At 40.0% G+C, this 26918-nt stretch overlaps 1 protein-coding gene across 7 annotated transcripts in view; it reads left to right on the top strand.

Annotated features, from left to right (window-relative positions):
• MAST2 (microtubule associated serine/threonine kinase 2) overlaps window positions 1-26918 on the top strand; it is a gene marked incomplete at its 5' end in the record, with an annotated part of 199737 nt that overhangs the window by 94439 nt on the left and 78380 nt on the right. The window contains one exon of one of the 7 annotated variants that reach the window (XM_081226013.1): window positions 14881-15075. The exons of the other annotated variants lie outside the window; for them this stretch is intronic. Coding sequence (XP_081082139.1) covers window positions 14881-15075 — 195 coding nt within the window. The remainder of the gene's footprint in view (window positions 1-14880; window positions 15076-26918) is intronic. 7 annotated transcript variants of the gene reach the window in all.

Raw genomic sequence — 26918 nt, 5'->3', positions numbered from 1 at the left:
TCTGATTCCTGCCTTTGTCTCTATATTTTGCACAGTGTGTTCTCTGTTCCTGGAATGTTCTTTTCTTCATCTAGGCCTGGTTAGCTCCTACTTATTCTTTAAGTCTCAGCTTACATCTCACTTCCTTATGAAAGGCTTTTCTGATCTCGCCCATACCTTGCTGTCCCTAGGCTAAGTTGAGTTTCCCAGAATGTACTTTGATTAAACCCTGTACTTGCCCTTTATAGTTCTCGCAGCAATTGTAAATAAGGAATTACTTGGCTGTCTTCTCCCATTGGATTGTCTATTAGTCTGCTTGGGCTGTCATAACAAAATACCAGGACTTTCCTGGTGGCGCAGTGGTTAAGAATCTGCCTGCCAATGCAGGGGACACGAGTTTGAGCCCTGGTCCAGGAACATCCCACATGCCGCGAAACAACTAAGCCTGTGCGCCACAACTACTGAGCCTGCACTCTAGGGCCCGCGTGCCACAACTACTGAGCCTGTGTGCTGCAACTACTGAAACCCACGTGCCTAGAGCCCGTGCTCTGCAACAAGAGAAGCCACCGCAATGAGAAGCCCGAGCACTGCAACAAAGAGTAGCCCCCACTCACAACTAGAGAAAGCCCGCGCACAGCAGCGAAGACCCAACGCAGCCAAAAATTATTAAAATTAAAAAAAAACAAAAAGAACAACAAAATACCACAAGTTAGGGGCTTAAACAACAGAAATTTATTTTCTCATAGTTCTGGACGCTAGATGTCCAAGATCAAGGTGCCGGTTGGTTTCTAAGGAGGGCTGTCTTCCTGGCTTGCAGATAGCCACCTTCTCACTGTGTGCTCACATGGCCTTTCCTCTGTGTGTGTGTGTGTGTGTGTGTGTGTAAGGGGGGGTGGAGAGAAAGAGAAAGACTGAGGATCGAGATCTTCCTCCTCTTATAAGGTCACCAGGCCTATTGGATTAGGGCCCCACTCTTATGACCTCATTTAACCTTAATTACCTCCCAAAGATCCTATCTCCAAATACAGTCATTGGGGGTTAGAGCTTCAACATATGAATTTTGGGTGGGGACACTATTCAGTCCATAGCAGATGGTAAGCTCCATGAGGTCAAGACCATGTTGTGTGGTACATGGGCCTAGGGCCTAGAATGGAGTTTAACACATAGTGGGGAGCCACTTAGGCCCATTCCTAACATTTGTGTGATCTGGGACAAGAATAGAAATGGACATATAAATGTTTAAGAATTTTAAGTAAAGCTAACAAACTGTAAAATAAAATATGTTCTACCCTCCTATCTTGAGAAATATAGTTTCATAATAACAAATTACAAAAAGTATGGGTGAAACTATTGATTTTTAAAGTGCTAAATATTTTATTAATATTTAATTTAATATTATTAACTATTAATAACAACGAGTACCAGGCAGACGTTGCAGCCAATTCAAAGGAGAAGCGAAAAAAGTACAAATTTATATGTAGTAAAGAAATGTTGACATAAATTTATAAATTGTTACAAACCTGGATTTTTCTTTGGGGAGAAGGGAAGTCAGTTGAACCTCCACTATACAGAATTTATTTGCATATCTATAGACTAGAGCTATTTTGTATTGCTATCAGTTATCTGTAACTTAGAGAGCTGTAAAATAGCACAAAGGCAATAAAAGACTAGAATCAAATAATTTAGTCTCTAAACAATACATAGTTTTCAATCTGAAGATTATTTTTCTCTTTACTTATGACAAGTTTTCTTACAGTCTCTCCCACCCTTTTTAAAAAAATTTATTTATTTTATTTATTTATTTTTGGCTGCATTGGGTCTTCATTGCTGCATGCAGGCTTTCTGTAGTTGTAGCGAGCAGGGCTGGGGGCTACTCATCGTTGCAGTGCGCGGGCTTCTCATTGCGGTGGCTTCCCTTGTTGAGGAGCATGGACTCTAGGCACACGGGCTTCAGTAGTTGTGGCGCATGGGCTTAGTTGCTCTGCGGCATGTGGGATCCTCCCAGGCCAGGGATCGAACTGGTGTCCCCTGCATTGGCAGGTGGGCGGATTCTTAACCACTGTACCACCAGGGAAGTCCCTCTCCCACTCTTTTTTTTTTTTTTTTTTTTTTTTTTTTTTGCGGTACGCGAGCCTCTCACCGCCGTGGCCTCTCCCGGTGCGGAGCACAGGCTCCGGACGCGCAGGCTCAGCGGCCATGGCTCACGGGCCCAGCCGCTCCGCGGCATGCGGGATCCTCCCAGACCGGGGCACGAACCCGCGTCCCCCGCATCGGCAGGCGGACTCCCAACCACTGCGCCACCAGGGAAGCCCCCACTCTTTTGATTAAAGCAATCTCAGATATTACTCTTGATCATAAAACAAGGTTGGTCTCATTAAATTTGGCCTAGTTTTTTACATAGGGGTAGCAATAAGGTTAATTTACTGTTTGGCCTTCTTAAGTTTGTTTTGCTGGGAATTTTATAAAGAGTCACAGATTGAACTTTTAAAAGCCACTGTTACTTGTATTTCAAGGCTAGAGAGCCAGGCTTAAGAAACTCTTTATCAGCGACTTCCCTGGTGGCGCAGTAGTTAAGAATCCCCCTGCCAATGCAGGGGACACGTGTTTGAGCCCTGGTCCGGGAAGACCCCACATGCCGCGGAACAACTAAGCCTGTGCGCCACAACTACTGAAGGCTGCGCGCCTAGAGCCCGTGCTCTGCAACAAGAGAAGCCACTGCAGTGAGAAGCCCACACACTGTAACGAAGAGTAGCTCCCACTCGCCGCAACTAGAGAAAGCCCACACGCAGCAATGAAGACCCAACACAGCCAAAAATAAAATTAATTAATTAATTAATTAAAAAAAGAAACTCTTTATCAGATTTCATCTGTAGTACCTATAAATCTGGGTGGATTCTTCTGTTTTCAAGGTCCTTAAAAATGTCCTAACGGTCTTGGGTCTGCCAGGAGGTGATCTGCTGGACCCTATAAAGCCAGGTACCAGGCCAGTTTTCCTGGGAGGGTTTTGTATTTATTGGCTCCAAAAAGTCAACCTTAGTTCTTTTAAGGTAGTTTGTTATACCTGATTAAATAAGTAGCATTCTCAAATATGACATTTTGACAAACTTTTGGTTGCATAACCATTTTTTACAATTTTATTTTAAGGGGATTCAATAAGGAAATTTAGTAAGACTTTCTCAAGTCCCATTGGGGATAGTCAGTGAGAATCAGATATGATTTAGAAATGTTTCCTTTTACAAAAGCAAATTATTAAGGATTTAGATAGCTTAAGAAGAAAGAGTAGGCTTCCTTATATATCCAGAAAATAGACTTTAAGACAGTATTCCAAACAAACTACAGTCATCCCTCATTAGTTCATTCAGTCTTAGCGTAATTAATTTTCATTTCACTGGATCTTAGGTTGGTAGTCTGCTTCTTGACTAAAAAGAGCTCTGGAAGTTCTGACTCAGTCCACTGGAATGGTCTGAAAGTTTTCCAGTTGTCCAAGTGATAGCATCAGAAGCCTGTACCCAGGAGTCTATTCTTTGAAGTGTCAAATAGTTTGAAATACCTGCTACAGTCCTTTTCTGTGGGACTCAGACAATTCTTTGTTGAAAACACAGACTTTGGATTCTAGTTGATTATAGAGCCTTCAAACTAGCATCAGTGTAAAACAAAATCTCTTCATAAATGACAGAGACTTAAAAGAGCTGTGGTCAGTTTATTATGGACAATTTTTAAATGTGAAAGTTCTGATGAGAGTTTATAACAAGAATAATGCAACTGACAGGGAATTAAGTTGTTTCTGTAGCATGCAGAACAAGAAGAATAAAACCAATTCAAAAAAATATGGATGAACATAACTTTTACAGAGGAACAATTCTTGGTATATAACATAATAATCTTATGGCAGAGAACATACCAAGACCAAACTAAGGATATCAAGTAAAAAGATTTAGTAAGTCTGCAGTAAATGCTGGACATTTATCAATATATTTTTATAAAATTCCATTGACCTAGAAGATGCAAGATTTAGATTTTAAAAGTAAGGCTTCTACCAAGTAAGCATTTTAAATGATAACTGAAATTAAGACTCAAAACACTAAACTATTATCTCCTAAAATCTGGCAAAATACCATGAGGACTCATAAAACAGAAACACATTATGGGATAGCAAGGGCATTGACAAATCTCTAGGAACTTCCCATAATTATACAGTTTCTAGAATATTTATATTCATAGCATTTTAGCTGTACATATTTCAGCTAGGGAAGGCTGAGCATCTTTTCTGATTTGACAACTTCTCCCATGAAACTCATCAATAGTAAAATATCAAATAAACCAAATTATCTCTGGCATCTCTCTAAAAATGTGAAAGAACACTTCTTTGTGATTTTTGCAGGAATGTTCTGGGATATCTCAAAGATATTTTTAGGTGGTAAGAATATACTGAAAGTTTTATTTTACTGTTTCTTATATTTAGGAACTGATTTGGGGAAGGCTAAACTGCAAAGAGTTGTCAGTGAAAACACAAAGATAAGAGTTTGGTGTTTGAGAAACAAAGCTGGTTACTTAACCAAATGACAATAAAACATTTAAAAATAAACATAGAAGGTAACACAATTTTGAATAACCTCAGCTTTTTCATGAGGAACCTTATTTTGCATGTTTTCTTAAATAATTAAGGACATAATAAGTCAGAATAAAGCAAAGAAAGTTATTCTATTAAGACACAAAATATTTGCTATCTGGGCATATTACATAGAAAAAAAGAATACACTTTAATAAGGTAGGTGAAGGCAATAAACAATAAACCAGGGAAACTGGCCCATCAAAATTGAGCAGACTTGGCTAAGATTTTAACCAGTTCATAGCTTTTCAGACTCACAGCATTGTATTATAAACCATGGCAAACAAAAATCACTTTCCTAATTTTGTTCTTTATTATTCTGCTTCATATTCTGGAACATATTTACACTTCACTTGAGGACAGTTCGTAGGGTGTTGTCAGATCAGATTTAATTTTATGGTAATACTGAGATGATATTAACATGTAATGTATTTATCAGTGCTCTCTTCAAATGAATCAATAGATAAACATTTTTAAATGTCTGAGAGGTAATTAGATTTAGATGAAGTCCTGAGGGTAGGGTACCCATGATGGGATTAGTGTCCTTTTAAGAAGAGGGAGAGAGACCAGAAAGTACCTGTGGCTCTCCCCTTCCTCTGCCTCCCCGCTCCTCTGCCTTCCCCTCTCTCTCTCTGCCATGAGGACACAGTGAGAAGGTGACTGCTGGCTACAACCCAGGAAGTGGGCTACAAGGAACCAAATCTGCTAGAACCTTGATCGTGGACTTCCCGGCCTCCAGACTGTGAGAAATAAATGTCTGTTGTTAAGCCAAACACACACATACAAAACCTTTCAGTTTCCATTTGTAGTACAGTTATTATTGATAGTTATTACCCATAGAAATAAGCTTTTTGGGGGTCCCCAAAAAGTTTTGCTTGATGAATTTTGAGAAATATATATGAAACTGCACAACTCAGATTGGGACTCGAACGTAGCCAGAACTCAGACCGGGACTTGAACCCATGGGGCAGGACTCGAACCTGGCCAGAACCCAGGATGGGACTTGAACCCACTGTCTTTTAATTGAGATCACATACCTGGTCTCAGGACTTAATGAAACTCAGGTTCTGTGTGTCTCATTGCAGAAAGAATTCAATGAGAGACAAAGTGCTAGGTAAGAAATGGATTTATTTAGAGAGATAACACATTCCGTAGGTAAGAGTAGCCCCAGGGCATGGGGCTGTCTTGGAAAGTGAGAGCAGCCATGGGAGAAACACACTCCACAGACAGAGTGTGGGCCATCTCAGAGGCCCTGGTATATGGGGTGGTTAGTTTTTAGGGACTGGGTAATTTCATAGGCTAACAAGTGGGAGGATTATTCCAGCCATTTTGGAAAAGGGACAGAGATTTATAGGAATTGGGCCACCGCCCACTTTTTGGCCTTTTATGGTCTGCCTCGAAACTGTCATGGCTCTGGCAGATGTGTCATTTAGCATATGCTAATGTATTATGAGCATATAATGAAGCTCAAGATCTACAGGAAGTCGAATCTTCTGCCATCTTGGACCTAATCGGTTCTAACCAGTTTTTGTCATGTCCTTAAGGGCTATGTCATGCTTTTAGAGGTTGTACCCTGCCCATTTCCCTCCTGTTTCATATACACCATGCAATTACCACCACAACCAGGATATAGAACAGTTTTATTACCCCAAATATTGCCTGTGTAGTTTTGCAGTCAATTCTTCTTTCACCTCTTGGTCCCAGGCAATCACTGATCTGCTTTTTGGAACTCTAGATGAGTTTTGCCTGTGGCAGAATTTCATATAAGTGAAAATCATACAGTATCTACTCTTTTATATTTGGCTTCGGTGTTCCTGTTCATTTTAATACTTAGTATACCTTGTGTGAATAGACCACTCTTTGTTTGATGGATATTTGGGTTATTTCTGTTACTGAATTGAACTTGGGTATGCTTGCCCACCACACAGCAAAGCCAGTCTACTGACACTGACTGGGTTGTGGTGAAGGAAAGTACAGCATTTATCGCAGGGCACCAAGCAAGGAGAATGGGCAGCTCATGTTCTAAAAACACAAACTCCATGATGGCTTTCAGGAAAGGACTTTTAAGGCAACATTAGGGGTGGGATTGCAGGGTGCATGGTCAGCTCATGGACTGTCTTCTGATTGGTTGTTGGTGGTGAGGTAACTGGGTGATGTTTTGTTAATCTTAATCTTCAACCTTCTGGTTCTGAGCAGTCTGGGGTCTACCTGCTTGTGCTCAGCATGTAGTCACCATCCTCCACTTGGGTGGGGAGGTCTTAGTTCCTGCAGAACAACTCAAAGATATGGATTGGATTGTTATGTATATCCCTTAAGAAGGAGCTAGGACTCTGTTTTATTGCTGAACTACTGTTTAAGCTATTATTACTTTTCTTACTTGACTGCTTTTTCTTTGTTTCTGAATTCCCTTACTTCCCTAATTAGTAACTGCTTAAGTCTGCTCTTTGTAACTCAGGGAAGGCCTAGGAGACTAAAGCCTTTTTCTACAAACAAGAAACAGGGGACATGGCAAGGTCTGTCACCCAGAGGGCCCTACAAGGTCCTGCTTGTTTTCATTTACAGTTTTTGGATATCGTGAATAAAAGTGCTATGATATTCATATACAAGTCTTTTTATGGACATATGTTTTCATTTCTCTTGGGTGTATAGCCAGGAGTGGTCAGACCATAAAAACAGTATCCCAGTCATTGCTACCACCGTGGGAGTAACTTATCAGCCATAAACAAACATAAAACAAAACTGAATTATACAGAGGAAAATTAAAATTAGAAAAGGAGAGACTAGGCCAACTTCAGATAGCCACTTCAGATTTACCTCTCAAATTCAAGAAAAGAAATGCCTGGGCAGTCCACATGAGGTGCACTCCTTTCATGTGGCTCTGTGAGGTGAATCCATTGGACATTTTGGTGGAAGACTTCCAACACTGTTTAACAGGTAATTTTCCAAAAAAGATAAAATCATGGCTCTCATCCAGATATAAAATGAAAACATTTAAAGGTTAGAGAAAGAAAGCCTCATCATTGGTGAGGGAAACACACAGATATTACAACCAATTATCAGTTTTTCCATTATCAATTTTATATGATTGAAAGTTGGCAAAATATTAAAGATGATAATTGAATTAATACTGCACCCATCTAGGTGTTCATCTGTTTGAGCAGTAAAGGCAAACAATTCATGTTATAAAAATGTCCATACTTTTCCTTGACCTTATTAGCAAAGCCACTATATTGTAATTAAGATTTTCTTATAAATTGTTTTGTTTTTATGTCAATTATATCACAAAGACTGGGAAAAAAGAATGTAAAGTGTGTTGTTAAGAATTATATTGTTTACATATTGGAATGATATTTTGAATATACTAGGTTAAATATATTAAAATTTTAAAATTGTGTTATTTTGACAATACCAGCTTAATAGACTTTCTTGAGTCATTTTGTTTCTTAGGTTTTTTTTTTTTTTTAATTAGAGGTTACTTGTTCTGCTGTAGCAGTAGAAATTGGAATTGGCCAAAAAGATTTCTTAAAAGCAATACATAGATTTAGAAATGAACCACGAACTTCACACATTAAACTTTGTAATGGAGTCTCATGGTAAATTATTGTTGTCACAGAAGATATTAAACAATATTTTAATATCACCTTATAAATTGCTGTCACTTATGTTGCAGTTTCACCATCTCTTAAAGCAGTAGCTAGGTAGCCGTATGACATGTCTTAAGATCTCCTTTGGGACTTCCCTGGTGGTCCAGTGGTTAAGACTCCACACTCCCAATGCAGGGGGCCCGGGTTCGATCCCTGGTCGGGGAACTAGATCCCGCATGCCTCAACTAGAGATCCTGCACGCTGCAACTAAGTCCCGGCGCAGCCAAATAAATAAAAAGATATTAAAAAAAAAGATCTCCTTTAATGTTTTCAGTGCTGGGATATTATAAAGAAAACCAAAAATAGCAGACTAAACCTTGATCTGTGATGGTCCTAATAAAGTAGTCTATAGAAATCAGTTTGGAGTTATTTTTTGGTGAATCTTCTTCATAGTCATGCATGATGAACGTACTCTAAAGTAGCCCCCGTAGTCTCCTCCTCCTGGTGTTCATTTTTTTGTGTAATCCTACTCCCTTTGAGTGTGGCAGTACCTGTGACTTGCTTCTAACCAATGAAACATAGTAAAAGTGATAAGATGTCATTCATGTGGCGATATTATGGTATATAAGACTTTGTCTAGTTAGTAGACTTACCATAGAAACAGTCTGTACTGGCTTGGTGAAGTAGGCAGCTATGCTGGGAAAGCCCTTGTGACAAGGAACTATGGTAGCCTTTAGGAGTTGAGGTTGGCTTTCACTTGATATCCAGCAAGAGGCTAGGGCCCTCAGTCCCATAGCCACAAGGAAGTTAATTCGGCTTACTACCTGATTGAGCTTAGAAGTGGATTCTTCCCTAGCCAATCTGCCATATAAGAATGCAACCTGGGTGACACATGATTGCAGCCTTGTGAGACCCTAAGCAGAGGACCTAGATAAGCTGTGCTTGAATTCTTGACTGACAGAAACTGTGAAATAATAAATGTGTGTTGTCTCAAATGGCTATGTTTATGGTAATTGGTTATGCAACAGAAAATGAATACATCATGCAAACTTACTTTTTCCACTTTTTTGCTTTAATCTCCTTATATTTTATTGCAGTGTTGCTTTCATTGTATCTGCTGTGTGGAATTTCTTTTGGCTAAAATATTTTTAATCTTTTAAAAAGTGAGGGCTTCCCTGGTGGCGCAGTGGTTGAGAGCCTGCCTGCCGATGCAGGGGACGCGGGTTCGTGCCCCAGTCCGGGAAGGTCCCACATGCCGTGAGCCGTGGCCGCTGAGCCTGCGCGTGCGGAGCCTGCGCGTGCGGAGCCTGTGCTCCGCAACGGGAGAGGCCACAACAGTGAGGCCCGGGTACCGCAAAAAAAAAAATAAAATAAATAAAAATAAAATAAAATAAAAAGTGAAAGAGCCAAATAGCCAAACTTAGATTTCTTTTTTTTTTTTGCCCTTCCCCCATCCTTGTCAAATGATAAATGATAACTATATGTTTAGGTTTGTAAAAACCACCACATAATTTTCTGGGATGGTTGTACCATTATATACTCCTACCAGTGATATTGAGAGCTCTAGTTGGCCCACATCTATACTAACAATTGTTATAGTAAGACTTTAAATTTTAAGGCCAATCTAAGTGGGTGGATAGTGTTATTCATTGTGGTTTTAACTTGCATTTCTTGGATGAAAAATGATGTTAATAATAACGACATAAAGCAACCAACATTTGTAAGTTATTACTGTTTACTAGATTCTATTCTAAGCACTCTACGCATAATAACCAAATAGTCCTCATCACAGCCCTATGATATATGTGCTGTTATTCCATTATTGTTGTTATTATTATTACTACTACTATTATTATTAAGTAGCCTGGGATTGGGTATTGGCGAGTGGAGAATATTGAGTAGAAACTCAGGACCGTGGCCTTAACTGCATGGCCTCGGCTTGGGATGGGGATAGATCACAGCTAGTCTGTTAGATGTGGGAGTGTGGGCTTCTGTGACTGATCCTCATATCATCACGAGACTTTCCCAAAGTGGGACCCAGTACTTGTTCAGAGGTGCTAGATTTCTGAGAGTGTTTCCATTTTCGTTATAGAGAACAGGGGATTCTGGAAAGCAGCTGTGAGAGCCAAATGATTGGGCTGGTACATGGAGAGGGAAAGTGAGTGTCTGTAGCTGCCGGGTGGGGTGGGTTTGCTTGGGTCATTAGAGCAGTGGCTTTCAAACTTGTTAGACTATGACCCTCAAAAGTAAATAGATTTTTACATTATAAACCATGACACATGTTTACACTTGTATATTATACATATTTCAATAACAGTTGTCACAAACACACAAATTTCACTAAATAATTCTTATCCTTAATCTGTGTGAAGCATTTCAATATTTTCTTTTCTATTCTATTTCACTCTGTTTCCCTTTTAAGAAAATATTGGTCCTGACTTCCTAAATTGATCTCATGACTCACTAAAGAGTTGTGACCTGCAGTTAAAAAAGCACTGGTTGGAGTATGAATTAATCCTTTGAATGTTACCCTAGAAAAACAGTTTGACATACTTTGTCCTCTAGGTGAATGAGGGGAACCCATCAGAGTTGGCAGGTGCTCTGAAGCAGGGGACCAAGACTTTTTGCTTAATCTCAGATCACTTAGCTGTCAGTGTTTAGCTCAGTAGTTTACTTGATCAATTGGCCAGGCTGCTTTTTGTCAGATGGTTTCTTATGCGTTTGCACTTATCTTCTCCTTTAGATTGGGAGCTTGCCCTCCTGGGAGGGTAAGACCTACAATAATAGCTAACAGTTCTGTAGCACTTCCTCTGTGCTAGGCAGTTTTCTGTTTTACATATATTAATCTTTACCACAAGATACCTCTTAGGTACCTTAGTAATTTTCATTCTACAGATGGGCAAACCAAAGCATGCAAAGGTTCAGTGGTTTACCCTTCTTTACAGTTCTTTTGCAGCTTACCTCACCTTACCTTGCATAACATCTGCCATATAAATTATTTCATTAATAGTTTCTGATGAAATTAAACTAAATAGTTTCTAGGCTTATTTTTCTTAACTTTCCTTATGGCTTTTTTTTTCTTTTTACCACAAGGTTATTTAAGTGATTGGAGAGTAATAGAAATTGAATTTAAAATGATGCTGGACTTAGTCTAAAGAAGGAGTACAGAGTTTACTTAAATTCGTCAGATTCTGAATTTGAATAACTATGCCTTGAGCCCCAACATTACAACTCTGTCATCCTCCATCAGGCCTGGGTTTGAGAATGAATAATGTTGCAGAAATGCTCACATATTCTTAGCTCATTATTTACTGATTTGGGATCCTTAATATGCTTTGTTCCATTCCCCTGCCCACTGCAACAGCTGTTCTAGTCTGGCCCACGCCTCCTGAGTTAATAGTATTTCTGTCACAGTATGAGTTTTCAAGTTGGCATGTGCAGTTTCTGCCAGAGTCTTTATTGTTGCCAGGTCTCAGGGTTGGAGGTTGCAGCTGATTTGTGGGGGAGGGGATTTGATGCTTGTCACTGAGGAGGAACAAGGTGCTCCCTGGGGCTCTGATTTGTTGCAGGCTGAGTGTGAATGATGTCAGGCAGATCAGAGGACAGCTGATTCATTTGGGATCTGGGACTCCTCACTCTGCCTCACTGCTGCCTTTTGTGCTCTTAGGTCTTTTTAAGGGGGGGTTCTGAAAATCATGTTTTTGAAGAAAAGTGTTTTAATTTTTCTCGTATATTTGGGAAGCCTTTGTAAGTTTCTTTTGGTTTATGACTGCATACCCCTTGTGTGAGAGAACTTCCTTCCAAGATTCCAAGTGTGAGAGGGCAAAAGCTTGAGTAGCCAGGAAAATCATGAAACGGAGGAGAGAGAGACTGGGAGCACCATGCCTGCGGATTCAGTAAGGAGGCTGGGGTCTCTGAGTGGAAACTGGCAGGTGTCAGGAAAAGAACTAATGCCAACTAACATGCCTTCATTTGCTTGGAAGAGACTCTGGTTTGGAGATGTCTGTCAGGAAGAGGGCTGAGCTGGCTTAATAGATTCAAGGTCAAAACAGTGATCCCTGGCAGAGGCATATGGGGTTTTCTAATTCTGAAAACTGAGATGTCTTTTAGTGATTTTTAGGTACTTGGGAAGCTGGGTTAACAGTGAAGATCTTTTTTTTCCTATCTTGCAAGCAAATGTGTATTTAAAGTTAGTGTCAAAGCCCCATGAATGTGAGAAACAAATGGAAATGAAAGTATCTCTGCCTTTGACTAGAGAGGGTATTATATTTCTGCCCTTGGCCTGTCAGCTCAGGACCTCAGATCTCTACCCTTGCAGATCCAAGCCTGAGTCTTTTAGGGTGTGACCTGAATTTTATTTCTGTGTTGACCAGTCTAGAAATAATACTTAGGTAAGGATTTTGAAGCTGGGGAATGGAAGAAGACTTCCACTTCAGGGTAGCTTTCCCAAGAGCTGCTCAGGCTTATTTAATGAAGAAGTACTGAGTGAATTGATCAGCAAATTAGGGAACCAGGGAAAGAAGTGCCCTAGAGTCCATGCCACCTCAGCGATCTGACTTGAACTGCCTTTGCTGTAACTCACAGAGCGCAGGGAGAGCACTTCAGATTTTCTTCCCCTGGAGGGTAGTGGTTACGTGGAGATAACATAGCTACTCAAGTAGGCAGACTTCATCAGTGGGCTTCCTTTGGGTCGTTGCCCTTCCGTGCTAGTGGATGCTCATTGATTGAACTAATGATTCTACCAGACCTTGGAAAATAAAACTTGTTTGAAGTATATAATTGGAAGGATTGGCACACTTTAAAAAAATGGTTTAGCCCCACATTAAAACTATGAAGTAAAAGACCACAATAGAGAAGCTTCATCAACTAAAGTGTCATTTAAAGTAAAGATAACTTGTGAGCAAAATTGGAAAAATTTCAATTAAGTTTGTAGTTTAAGAAAACATAAGGGGTTAAAAATCATGCTCACCAAACATTAGTGTACTGGTAATTGTAATTATTGTATCTGTTTTAGTGACTTTGAATTTGGATTAGGAAAACTCTCCCTGAGGATCTAGGAAGTAGTTTAGGAAAACTCTCCCTGAGGATCTAGGAAGTAGTTTATCAATCACCTTTCCTTTTCCAAACAATCCTTTTTAGACTCTAGGCCCAGAGTCTAACCAGTTTGCAGAGTGGTAATTAAGAGCAAAAAAAGAATGAGATTTGGTTTTCATAGATTTTTTGTAATCCTTATTATATATTCATCAAATGGCTAAGCCTCATCTTATGTGATAAGATTTAAGACTCCAGAATTCTGTAAAAGCAATATTATTCAGGTTAATAAGAAAAGTGTCTTGTTGTATGTTCTGATTAGCTCTAGCTTATATATACTGTTGACCCTTGAACAACACACTTATACCGCAGATTTTTTTCAATAAATATGTCCTAGGGTACTACACGATCCACAGTTGGTTGAACCTGCAGATGCAGAACCTCAGATACGGAGTGCCGACTGTGAAGTAGGCGGATTTCGAACTGCGATGGGAGTTGGCACCCCTAACCCCTGCATTGTTCAAGGGTCACCTGTACTAGGGAGCTGATTTTTAAAATTCTTTAGATGTTACTTAGAGCTCTTTAGCAAAGTGAAAATTCTTTTTGAAAGTGAAAAATTAATCAAAAATTAATATTTTGCTTGTAATTTAAAAAATATGTTGAATTTGTAGAAATTTAGATATACTTGTAATTTTAAATAGTTGTCTGCCATCCACTTTCCTATCCTACTATATCCTCATATTAAATACTCATCTGAGAAATATACTGAAGCCAGCTAGAGGGATAATACATAGGAAGGTGAAGATTTCCTTTGAATATATGTAATTAAACACAAGCAGAATGTCACCAAATCCAAACAGGCAGCAATAACAGTACAGGAAACTAATATCATTTTAAAACAGGTACTTATGTGATACTTAATTTTTTTCCTATCTTGGAAATAAAATATTGTAGTTAAATGTGGTATTTGTATAGAAAGCTGTGCCACTACTATAGCAAATTAAATGCTGTGCATCTGTCAGTTATTTTTCATCATCTGTGACAAGTCTATAAATGGTCAACAAAATAGAAATTCATATTTACCATCTGTCTGTTTTCAGTCTAATCATCTCACTTAATAGACTTCTTTAGGACTTAACACATCAAGATGGTTAGATTGTTTTTAGGGGGAAAAAGTAACCTGCAAAATGAAAATTTAAATAGAAGCAAAATTTATTATACAGAGTAAAGTAATGTTATTTGGTGTACTCCTTAGGCAAAAGTTAGCTAAGTAACTTGGTATTATTGTAAATGTAATCTAACAACTTAAAAACTATTAAGAATGTTTTACTTTTATTGACATACAAATTTTTCTAGGAAATTTTAGTCATTGAACACAAAATATTATCTACTGCTTGCTAATTGATGAGTTATAGTAAATTTACAATATTTTCCCAGAAGCCAATCTAAATACTTTGAATATCCAAAGCTTAAATTTTTGGTTTTAATTCTGTGGATTAAGTTTTAGACTCAGTAGTCATTCTGTGCCAGCATTGGGACTGGGTATGATATTTGAGAATGGTTTTTGACCACTTACTTTTCTTGAGCCTCTTGACTAAACTAACCCACCTTGAATGTTTCTTTTTGGCTGAGAAATTATCACTGACTCTGTCTTCTTCTACTGTGGTACCTTGTCAGAATCTCTGCTCTTTGTCGAGGATCTGAAGTAAACCGGCTCATACTTTCACCCACATCGGCTCCAACCCTATCCCTCACTCAAGTCCCATTTAGTGCTGATTGTGCTCTGGCTACTTCTCCTCTTGCCTTTTTCCTGAACACACAAGCCCACAGCAGTCCTGGCAGTCCCAGTTCCAGCCGCTCACTGCAATGGAGGTAAGAAACCTGCTGTGATAAACGTGGGCCTTGGTGATTGCTTCTGGCCTGATAGGTAAAACCTAGATCTTTCTCCTTAATAATGGGGAGAAATGGAATGAAAGTTATGGCCCTCTGTGAAATGAATTTCACAGATCTCTGTTGCATTCAAAATTAGGGAGAAAATAGTGTAGCATATCAGTAGTTAAATAATTGTGTGTCCATCTTAACTGATGGACAGTCCTGTAACCACCCCATAGGAGAAGCATAGCATGACAGGATGCTAGAGCTCTCTGAGGGTTAAATAGTCCAAACCCACATTTTATACAAAAGGAAAATTTGATTCCAAAACAGGTTAGGGGATTTGTTCAGGTTGCTGAAAATAATGCACTCCGCATTTCTTCCTGTCTTCCTTATGTTCAATGTTATTTGAGTACATACTATGTGCTGGGCAATGAAGGACCAAACCGTGATCACAAAGAGGTAAAGTCCCTGCCCTCAGGGACCTTAGATTTAATGGAGGGAGGCAAACAAATTAGTGAGTAAATATTTAACAGATGGACATAAGTGATACTGAGAAAATAGAGTAGGCTAAGGGCAATAAGAAATGTGGGGCCCAGGGGTTGACATTTCATATAAGATGGCCAGGGAGGTCCTCAGTGATAAGTTGACATTTGAGTAAAGACCTGAAAGAAGTCACGGAGCCAGAATAGTGATATCTGAAAGAAGAGTGTTTCAGACAGAGGCAACAGTAAGTGCCTAAGACCTGACCTGAGAGCTTGCTTTGTGTGTTCTTTGTGCAGCAGAGCCCAGTGAAGCTCGTGTGGAATGAGAGGTGGTGAGAGGTGGGAAATGAGGTCTGAGATGTAGTGGGGAGCCAGATATAGTAGAGCTTTAAAGCCATTATAAGGATTCTTATTTTTATGCTCAGCGAGATGAGAAGCTATTGACGGGTTTAAAGCAGAAGAACGTCATGATCTGACTTAGATGAAAAGAATCACTATGGTTATAGTTAGAAGGCTACTGTTATATTCTAGGTGAGAGACAGTGGTTTGAACCCACGATGGTGCAGGTGGTAAGAAGTGGTCAGGTTTGCGGATGTATTTTGGAGGTAGAATTGATAGGATTTCTTGATGGATTAGATGCAGAATTTGAGAAGAAGATGAGTTAAGGATAACTGAAGATTTGGGGCTGAACAGCTCGAAAATTGGGGTAACCATGAACTGAGACTGGGAAACTGCAAGAGATAGCTAATTAGACATTCAGTTAGAGATATGTGAGGTCTGGGCTAAAGAGCTGTAATTAGGAATTGCCAGCGTATAAGTGAAATGAATCATTAGGTTTGTGAGATCATCCAGTGAGTAGAGAAGGAGGAAATGTCAATGGATTGAGCCCTGGGGTGATCTGACTTTAAGAGGTTTACCTTTATTACCTTCTTTGAAAAACCTCTGTTCCTCTTTTAGGCTTATGTCATTCCATTTTTTCTTTTATCCATGCTCATTGCTGTCATCCACCTAATTTAGTTTTGTTCTCTGAATTCACATTCAGAATCTAGAACAGAATCAGTTTTTTTTTTTTTTTTTTTTTTTCTTGGCGATATGCGGGCCTCTCACTGTTGTGGCCTCTCCCGTTGCGGAGCACAGGCTCCAGACGCGCAGGCTCAGCGGCCATGGCTCACGGGCCCAGCCGCTCCGCGGCATGTGGGATCTTCCCAGACTGGGGCACGAACCCATGTCCCCTGCATCGGCAGGTGGACTCTCAACCACTGCGCCACCAGGGAAGCCCCAGAATCAGTTTTCAATGAACACAGTGATGAACATAAATTCTACAAAATCCTTACCACATACATGTGCCTAATGAACATGCTGTTATTTAGCAATTGAGCAAATACAGGTCAAAAGAAGAGAAAAATGATTCCAGTAAACAATGTGAATAAGTAAAGAAAATTTTAGAGCTACTGGCAGTGAATTTGACCTCTATTTAAAAATGGATGGGGCTTCCCTGGTGGCACAGTGGTTAAGAATCCGCCTGTCAATGCAGGGGACATGGGTTCGAGCCCCGGCCCGGGAAGATCCCACATGCCGCGGAGCAGCTAAGCCCGTGCACCATAACTACTGAGCCTGTGCTCTAGAGCCCCTGTGCCACAACTACTGAAGCCCATGTGCCTAGAGCCCATGCTCTGCAACAATAGAAGCCACCACAATGGGAAGCCCACACACTGCAATGAAGAGTAGCCCCTGCTCGCCGCAACTAGAGAAAGCTGTGCACAGCAAAGAAGAACCAAAGCAGCCAAAAAAAAAAAAGATGACCCAGGAAAGAGGGTACTAGGATCTACATACTGCCACCATACAGTGGCCATATTGGGATGTCTTTTATTTCCATGGAGTATAACTATTTTTATGGGCTGAATTGTGTCCCCCTAAAATTCGTATGTTGAAGCTTTAACCCCCAGTACCTAGAATGTGACTGTATTTGGAGATGGGGTCTTCACACAGGTAATTAAGGTTAAATATGGTCATTGGGGTAGGCTGTAATATGACTGGTGTACTTATAAGAAGAGTGGATTAGGTAGGACACAGACACAGAGGGAGAAGACAGCCATTTATAAGCCAAGGAGTGAGGCCTCAGAAGAAACCAACCCTGCTGACACCTTCTAGTCTCCAGAACTGATAGGAAATAAATGTCTCTTGCTTAAGCCACCCAATCTGTGGTAGTTTGATATGGCAGCCCTAGCAAACTAACACAACTATTGAGGCTTTTGGTTGCATTGCCCAAAAGGGCTAGAGATAGTAATTAGAACTGGCCCTGCTCAGAATCTTAACCCTTTTATTGACTGCATCTTAGTGATGAATTAGGACCTTACAAATTGTTGTCCATAGTAATTTGAAGGACAATCAAGACATGGTTTTAAAATGATGCCCACTTTAACTCTTATACTACATTTCTGTTTTTTCCTTGATGAGAAGGGATGGGTCTGTTATAGACAGGCCTTGATGCTAGCTCTCAAGTGTCCTGGATGGATATAATCAACCTTAAGAGGCATAATAAATATGATTGTGATTTGGGTTGAAGTAATTAACCTTGAACATTTAGTCAACTTGTACATCTTCTAAGAATATGATTCTAGCCTGCTGATTGGCGCTGAGACATGGGTATTGCATTGTTGGTATAACCCTATTTGAAGGAGTACTAGATACGGTCCTTGGTGTAATTCATGCCCCTAGAGAGAGGAGGCAGTTGTGTCTTTGGCCATTCACTGGAGCTGTAGACCTCCTGGGGATAGAAGTTTGGTCTTGGCAACTTCCTGGAACATAGAATGGCTTAGGTTTTGGTTCAGTTTTAAATTGCCATCGTCTTTGTTGGCCCTAAAGTGCAGCAAGAAATCCTCATTAGAGTGAACTTTGTATTGGAAGGGTTCTAGCTGTAGCCTGCTGCCTACTGCGTAGGAATTCTTTTCATATAGTGTCTCGTGGAAAAGCTATTCTTTGGTTGAATATCTTCAGCAACAAGAAGTTCACTACTGAAGTTTGCAGCTGGGACTAATTCAGCCCGCTGTCCCCTCCTGTGTCACATGTGTGAGAAGCTTTCTGTAGACTTTTATGGCAAAGGACAGGTGTTCCTTTGGGCCTCCTCCAAAACTAGGCAGCCTTTGAAACCCTTTTTTGGTAGTGTCAAGATTGTTTCCTACCAAAGAGAAAGCACTATTTTCATTTTACCAACACCTGCTTGTCTTATCTGTCTTTTTTTAAACTGCTTTTCAAAGTAACTCTAAAAGAGGAACGTCTCCAGAACTTGTTCTTATCCTGGCCCTGTTGTAGGCAAATCACTTCACTTCTTTCTTTCTCAGTTTCCTACATTATTAAACTGGGGATAGTGATAGCACGTCAGGTGTTGCTGTCAGGATTAGATGAGTCAACACATGTAAAATTGTTCAGGATAACAATTATAGTTGCTATAGCAGTTATTTTGCTATGTTTGTTAGAAAATTCACATGTTGCTGATCCTCACACTTCATGTTGCTTCCATTAATTTTCCTTTGGCTTCCATTAGTTTTCTCATATTCTAATTTTCCCTTGAGTAGCTCTAGGTATCACTTATCATTATGTCCTGCCCATGGAAGCTTTGTCCTTGGCTAAGATAAGGCAGTGGCAGCTGGGTGCTCTCCTGCCCTCTTGCGCAGGCTCACTAATTATTGCAGCTAAAACTGGCCTGTTGGGGCACACCAGGACATGGACTAAAACAAGAAACACTGAATTACATTCTTTTTTGGGCCATATTTTGGCAGTGGAAAAAGTCCTCAAAACAGGTTTCAAGGTGTTTCCCCGCTCCCACTCCCTTCCCACCCCCCACACCCCCCCTCCACCATGTAAGGGAAAGAACAGCTTGAGAGTATATTCAGATGTGATTCTCCTGTTAGGGAAGGGAAAGTACTTTTTCTTTTTTTAATGGAAAGGTAAAGTAATGAAGAATACTAGCTGTGATTTAACCTCAGGAAACTTTATATGGGAGAGAATTATTCATAGATCCTGGCTTCAGTGACTCTTAATAAACATAGTTGTATTGGGCAAGATGTCAAAGGCTTGTTCTTGGATTAAGAACAGGAAGCTGAAGGTTTCTAGGATATTTCTGTTTCTGGAAGTAGGAAAATTTTGTTTTCTGGAAAACTTGCTCTCTTTTTTAGACATTGTATTATGGAAAATCTCCATAATATTCCAAAGTAGAGAGAGTAGTCTTACATCTCCAATATCTATGTTATCAACCCATGGTCAATATTATCTCATCTACATCCCACCTATTCCCCCCGCACTCAATTATTTTAAAGCAAATCCCATGTCATTTCATCTGTAAATACTTCAGTTTGTACCTCTAAAGGTAAGAACTCTTTAAAAACATAAGCATATTACCATTATCACACCTAAGACAATTAATAATAATTTATCAATATCATCAAATATCCAGTGTTCAAATGTTTTATGACAGTTTTTAAAAAATCAATATCCAAATATGCCAACACAGTTCATTTGATTACTGTATCTCTTAGGTAGGGTGACCATATAATTTATTATCTAAACTAGGAAACTTTTAATAATGAAAGAGGACTCTTTTAACAGTTATACTGGGACAACAGGCATAAACCTGGGTTGTCATGGACAAATTGGGGTGTCTGGTCACTCTACTTTAAAAAAAAAATAAATTTATTTATTTTATTTTTGTCTGTTTTGGGTTCGAACCCATGTCCCCTGCATTGGCAGGCGGATTCTTAACCACTGCACCACCAGGGAAGTCCAAGGTCACTCTACTTTTTGTGTTTTTTTTGTCTGCACTGGGTCTTCGTTGCTGCGTGTGGGCTTTCTCTAGTTGGGGCGAGCGAGGACTGCTCTTTGTTGTGGTGCACAGGCTTCTCATTTTGGTGGCTTCTCTTGTTGCGGAGCATGGGCTCTAGGCGCCTGGGCTTCAATAGTTGTGGCACACGGGCTTAGTAGGTGTGGCTCGCGGGCTCTAGAGCGCAAGGTCAGTAGTTGTGGCGCATGGGCTCAGTTGCTCCGCGGCATGTGGGATCTTCCCAGACCAGGCATCGAACCTGTGTTCCCTGCATCGGCAGGCAGACTCCCAGCTACTGAGCCACTAGGGAAGTCCCTGGTCATTCTACTTTTAAAAGTTTCTTTCAATCTAGGTATCCCATTCTCTCTTTTTCTTTTTTTCCTTCCTTGCATTTCATTTGTTGAAGCAACTGAGTTGTTTTTCCTTGTATACTTTCCCACATTCTGGATTTTGCTGATTGCCTCCCTGAAAGGTATTTAACATGTTCTTATGACCTCTATACTTCCTGTAAACCTGGGGGCTTGATCTGATTCTTGTTTGATTTGGGGGCCTGGGGAAGCATACTTAATACAGTAGTTGATGCAGTGTACAGCTATTAGGAGGCAGGTAATGTCAGGTTTCTCCCTTGTTTTGATAGTAGTGGCCATTGATAATTATTACTTAGATCCTTTATTTTATTAGGAGTTTGCAAAAAAGGGTGATATTACCATTCCTTTTCCATTTATTAGCTACAATACTTACACGAAAGGAATTTCCCCCTTGTTATGTGTTACCCTAGGGTACAGTTAGGTACCCTTACTCTTTTTTTAAAAAAATTTTTTATTGGAGTATAGTTGATTTACAATGTTGCGTTAGTTTCTGCTCTACAGCAAAGTGAATCGATTATACATGTACATATATCCACTCTCTTTTAGATTCTTTTCCCATAAAGGTCATTACAGAGTACTGAGTAGAGTTCCCTGTGCTATACAGTAGGTCCTTATTATCTATTTTATATATAGCAGTGTGTATATGTCAATCCCAGTCTCCCAATTTATCCCTCCCTTCTCTTTACCCTCGGTAACTATAAGATTGTTTTCTACATCTGTGATCCTATTAGGTACCCTTACTCTTTTTTTTTTTGGCCTTGCTGCATGGCATGTGGGATCTGTTACCCGACCAGGGATCGAGCCCATGCCCCCTGCAGTGGAAATGCAGAGTCTTAACCACTGGACCGCCAGGGGAGTCCCTGGGTACGCTTACTCTTGAGTCAACTTAATTAGACTCTTTCCTGGGCCTTCAACCTGATTCCTGAGTGTCACCAGTTTCTTGGTAGGTGTTTTATAACTGCTGCTTTGTAGTGAAGGTTGTTTAGCCAGAGAAGTACAACTGGAGATTTTCGTCTGTGTGAAGGCCCTTGGGGCTTGCCATTTTAGTAGCTGCTGACTGAATGCTCAGCTGAGCAAAACCTTGGCTTCCTCTTTTGGCTCCTAGTAGTCATCCTGGGACAGGCACCTTGTCATACAGACTCTTGTTATGTAGGTGCTCTGAGAGGTAAAAACTGATCCAGGCAGCAGGAACCCAGGAGCCAGGCAGCTGCAGAAGATAAATGTTACTTGTTAAGTTTCTTTAGGAGGGCCACTTGTAGCAGCTTCTCTTTCATGCCTCTGGATGCTACAGGAGGAGGGGCCACTGCTGATCCTTACTGCCTCAGGGACTAGGGCCAGTCCCTTTCCCAGTCTTGATAGATAGGATAGGTTGGGGCTTAGAGAGTCCTTCTGTTGAGGAACTAGTACACTAGAGAAAGAGAGACACAAATAATTTTCAATGATCCTTGGCATAGAAGAGTTAATTTTCATGGTGTATCTTCAGGATAAACTCCTAGAATTGGGGATGCTGAGTTGAAGAATAAATGCATATGTAGTTTTATTAGATATTGACCAGTTTCACTTCATAGTCGTTATATCATTTTGTATTTCCATCAGCAGTGTAAGAGAATGTCTATTTGCTCTGTGCCTTGTCAACAGAATGTATCATCAAGCTTTTGAATTTTTGCCAATCTGATGGGTGAGAAATGGTTTCTCAGAGTAGCTAACTAAAAAAAGTCATGCTAAAATGTTCCTTAAGGATGAATAATTAATTCCCAACCTTATGTGGAGGGCAGTAATTTTCCTTTTCTGGGAAATTGAAGTGGATGCACCCATTTTTCCATTCAGGTCCAAGTTGGCAGTAGGAAAGTTCCCAGCATGTGGTGGAGAAAGAGAGAATGCTTTTGATACAGAAAGCTTTCGGCCTTATTCATCTCCATTACAACCATTCCCAGAACTTTTCAGGCGATGGCTCTGGACTTTAGCAGATATATTTTTAAAAAATAATTTCAAAATTGCAAGGATAGTTCAAAGAACCCTCCAGCCCCCAAACCAGTGGTCAGCAAATGCCATGGGCCAAAGGCATTCTGCCACCCGTGTTTGTGTAGCCCATGCATGAGCTGAGAATGGATTTTACCATTGAAGGGATTTGTTTTTTTAAAGGACTATGTGACAGAGACCACATATGGCCCTCAAAGCCTAAAATATTTGTTATCTGGCCCTTTTCAGAAAGGGTTTGCCAACCCTTGCCCTAACCCATTTGACAATCAGTTCCTGACGTGCTATCCCATCACCCCAGAATACTGCAGAGTGTGCTTACCACAGAGGTTGTTTTTTGATTACAGTACAGCCATTAAAATCAGGAAATCAGCATTGACAAATACCATCATCTAATTCACAGACTTAATTCATGTTTTACCAAGTGTCCTAGTAACGTCTTTTATATTTTTTCCAGGATCGTGTGTTATAATTTTACTATTGCTTTTTGTCTCCTTCAATTTGGAACAATTCTGTGATCTTTTCTCAACTTTTATGACCTTGACACTTTTGAAAATTACAGGCCAGTTATTTGATAGAGTGTCCCTTAATTTGGGCATTGCTAGGGAGCAAAAACTTTTCCTCTACCCTCTTAATTCGGTGCCTGGGGGCCTGTGACAAAAGACGGATCAACAGGAGAAAAGGCATACAATTTTTATTAATACTTACATGCATGGGATTTCACAGAAAAGAAATTAAACTCAAAGATGGGGTTAGACTCCGAAGCTTATATACCCTTTTAACAAAGGAAAGAAGGTTTGAGCTTCAAGGGATGATAAATCGTGGGGAAGTAACTAGGAAATATATGGGGGAACTAATGGAAGATAAGGTCTGTTTATGCAAATGCATCATAGTTCTTCTCTACCTGGTACAAGGGACACCTTCCTCAAAGGAAAATTTGCTGGATTTTAGGCAGATAAGGGGAGGGCAGAGAATTCTTCCTGTATCTGTTGATTTTCACTTATCTTCAGCTTAAAATAATCCTTTTGCCAAAGTAGCATATTTTGGGGAGGCATATTCTGATCCCCTTCAGCATCTTTGGCAGGAACATTACTATTCCTGAAAAAGGATGGTGTTTTTTCTTCTCCTTCAGTCCTGTTAGGTGATACAGGCTTTCATTTTGTCTCATTACTGTGAAGTTAACTTTGATCACTGATTCAGGTGTGTCTGCTAGGTTTCTCTGCTGTAAAGTTACTCATTTTCCCTTTGTAATTAATAACTATTTTGTGGGGTGGGGGGGCCTCCCTGGTGGCGCAGCGGTTGAGAATCTGCCTTCCGATGCAGGGGACACAGGTTTGAGCCCTGGTCTGGGAGGATCCCACATGCTGCGGAGCGACTGGGCCCGTGAGCCACAACTACTGAGCCTGCGCGTCTGGAGCCTATGCTCTGCAACAAGAGAGGCCGCAAGAGTGAGAGGCCCGTGCACCGCGATGAAGAATGGCCCCCGCTCGCCGCAACTAGAGAAAACCCTCACACAGAAACGAAGACCCAACACAGCCAAAATAAATAAATTAATTAATTAATTTAAAAAAATAAAATAAGTATTTTGTGGGAAGGTTCTTGAAATTATGTAACTACCCCATTTCTCACCAAATTTTAACCCACTGTTTTTAGCATCCATTTATATTTCTTGGCTGAGTTATTATACTGTGTTGGTTGCCAAATAGTATTTTTCTAATTCCAGCATCCTTTCTACATTCATCAGTTGAAATTGTACTGTAAAGAAAAGCTTTCTCCTCTCCCTGTTCATTTTTTCACTTATTTTATTATATCAGCATGAACTCAGTGGGCTCTTATTTTATTTAATGGGTTATAATCTATTAATGTCATTATATATTTTGATGCCCAAATTGTACCATATTTGGTCAAGGGGAATCTCTTCATACTGGCTTCTCTGTCTTTTTTGACATGTCTCCATCATTATTTGGGAACTTCCTCTTTCTGGCCTGTCAGGATGATACTGGCTGGCTTATTTTGTGCCCTCCCTGCCCTAGCCCTTGAATTAGTCATTTCTCCAAGGAACATGGTTCCTTTTAAAAGCCAAGATATGGGTGGTAGGCATGGTTGCTGATATTCAGGTTCACTGTTCCCAGAGAATGTATACACGTAACATGTATATATCTTTCTAAATTTCTTGATCTCTATATATTGAGAACTATAAGCTAACATTGACATCTTTACTTCAAATTCTAGTTCATTCTAGTTTTTTCCATTTCCATATTTGTAACTCCTTTCTTTGATAGTGAGAAACCTGACTCCCATTATCCTTTATGTACTTACTTGATAATTTCTTCCCGTATGAAACCAGTCTGGCTTTGTAATCACTGACTTCCTGTGTATTTGCCCTCCTCAGCTTGCTGGATCTCCAATGCCCTATGCCAAACTGACACCACTGTTCTCTGCAAGCGGACAATCTCCTTACCCTCGTCAGTCTCTGATATCCCATGCCAGGCACCGTCCCCCCAACCCCCAACTACTCAGCCATCATCATTATATAATGGTTTCTAGACTGAATTATTCAGGAAGGAAGCAGAGGAGGGAGGATTCTTAGGTTCACTGAGTACATCAGATGCACTCTCAGGAGCCTGCATAATTTTAAAAAAATAAGTTTACTGAGACATAATTTACATACTGTAAAATTCACCAACTGTAAGTTATCCAGTGGTTTTTACTAAATTTATAAAATTGTGCAGCCATCACCAGAATCTAAATTTAGAACATTTCCATAATCCAAAATGTTTCCTTGTGCCCATTTGCAGTTAATCCTACTCTTTCTCCCAGCCTCAGGCAATCACTGATCTGATTTTGGTTATGTAAATTTGCCATTCCTGAACATTTAATATAAATGGAATCATACTCCTTGTAGTTTTCTTGTTTCTGGCTTCTTACGTTTAGCATAATGTTTTTGAGTTTTATCCGTGTTGTAGCATGCATCAGTAGTTCATTCCTTTTGTTACTTAATAATGTTCCATTGTATGGATAGACCACATCTTGTTAGTTCATTCTTCAGTTGATGGACAGCTGGATTGTTTCCAGTTTGGGACTATTATGAGGAAATGCTGATGTGAACATGTGTGTACATGTCATTGTGTGGACATACGTTTTCATTTCTCTTAGGTAGAGTCCTAGGAATGGAATTGAGTTGTATGATTAGTTTATGCCTAACGTTTTTTTAATATATGTATATAAATTTATTTATTTATTATTTTTGGCTGTGTTGGGTCTTCGTTGCTGTGTGTGGGCTTTCTCTAGTTGCAGCAAGCGGGGGCTTCTCTTCGTTGCGGTGTGCGAGCTTCTTATCGTGGTGGCTTCTTTTGTTGCGGAGCACGGGCTCTAAGCATGCGGGCTTCAGTAGCTGCGGCGCATGGGCTCAGTAGTTGTGGCTTGCGAGCTCTAGAGCGCAGGCTCAGTAGTTGTGGCTCAGAGGCTTAGTTGCTCTGCGGCATGTGGGATTTTCCCAGACCAGGGCTCGAACCCGTGTCCCCTGCATTGGCAGGCAGATTCTTAACCACTGCGCCACAAGGGAAACCGTAACGTTTTAGAAAGTTGTATCATTTTATATTCCTACCAGCAATGTTTGAGGGACCTTTTTTTTACATCTTCACCAACACTAGATATTCTTTTTGCTTGATTATAGCAAAAATTTCTTTCGGCAGTATGTTGTAGTTTCCAGTGTACAAGTCTTACACTTCTTTTGTTAAATTTATTCCTAAGAATTTTATTCTTTCTAATGCTATTGTGAGTGGAAGTGTTTCTTAATTTCATTTTCAGGTTGTTGGTTGCTAGTATATAGAAATAGAGTTAGCTTTTGTGCATTCATGTATCCTGTGATCTTGTCAAACTTGTTTATTGGTTTTAGTAGTTTTTTTTTTAATTCCTTGAGATTTTCCACATACAGGATCATTTTATCTGTGAATAATAACAGTTTTACTTCTTCTTTCCCATCCTGGATGATTTTATTTTTTATTTTTTACTTATTGTACTGGCAAGAAACTTCAGTACACTGTTGAATAGAATAAGCAAAAGCAGACATACTTACCTTTTTCCTTCTCTTAGGGAAGAAAGCATTTTGTCTTTCACCATTAAATATGTTAGTTGTGGGATTTTCATAGGTGCCCTTTATCAGGTTGAGGATGTTCCCTTAACTTTTCCGAGTTT

Source organism: Mesoplodon bidens (assembly GCF_964165515.1).
Source record: "Mesoplodon bidens genome assembly, chromosome: 2".
Lineage (NCBI taxonomy): Eukaryota > Metazoa > Chordata > Mammalia > Artiodactyla > Ziphiidae > Mesoplodon > Mesoplodon bidens.
The sequence above is the reverse complement of the archived record's forward strand: the minus strand, read 5'-3'. Positions and strand labels throughout refer to the sequence as shown.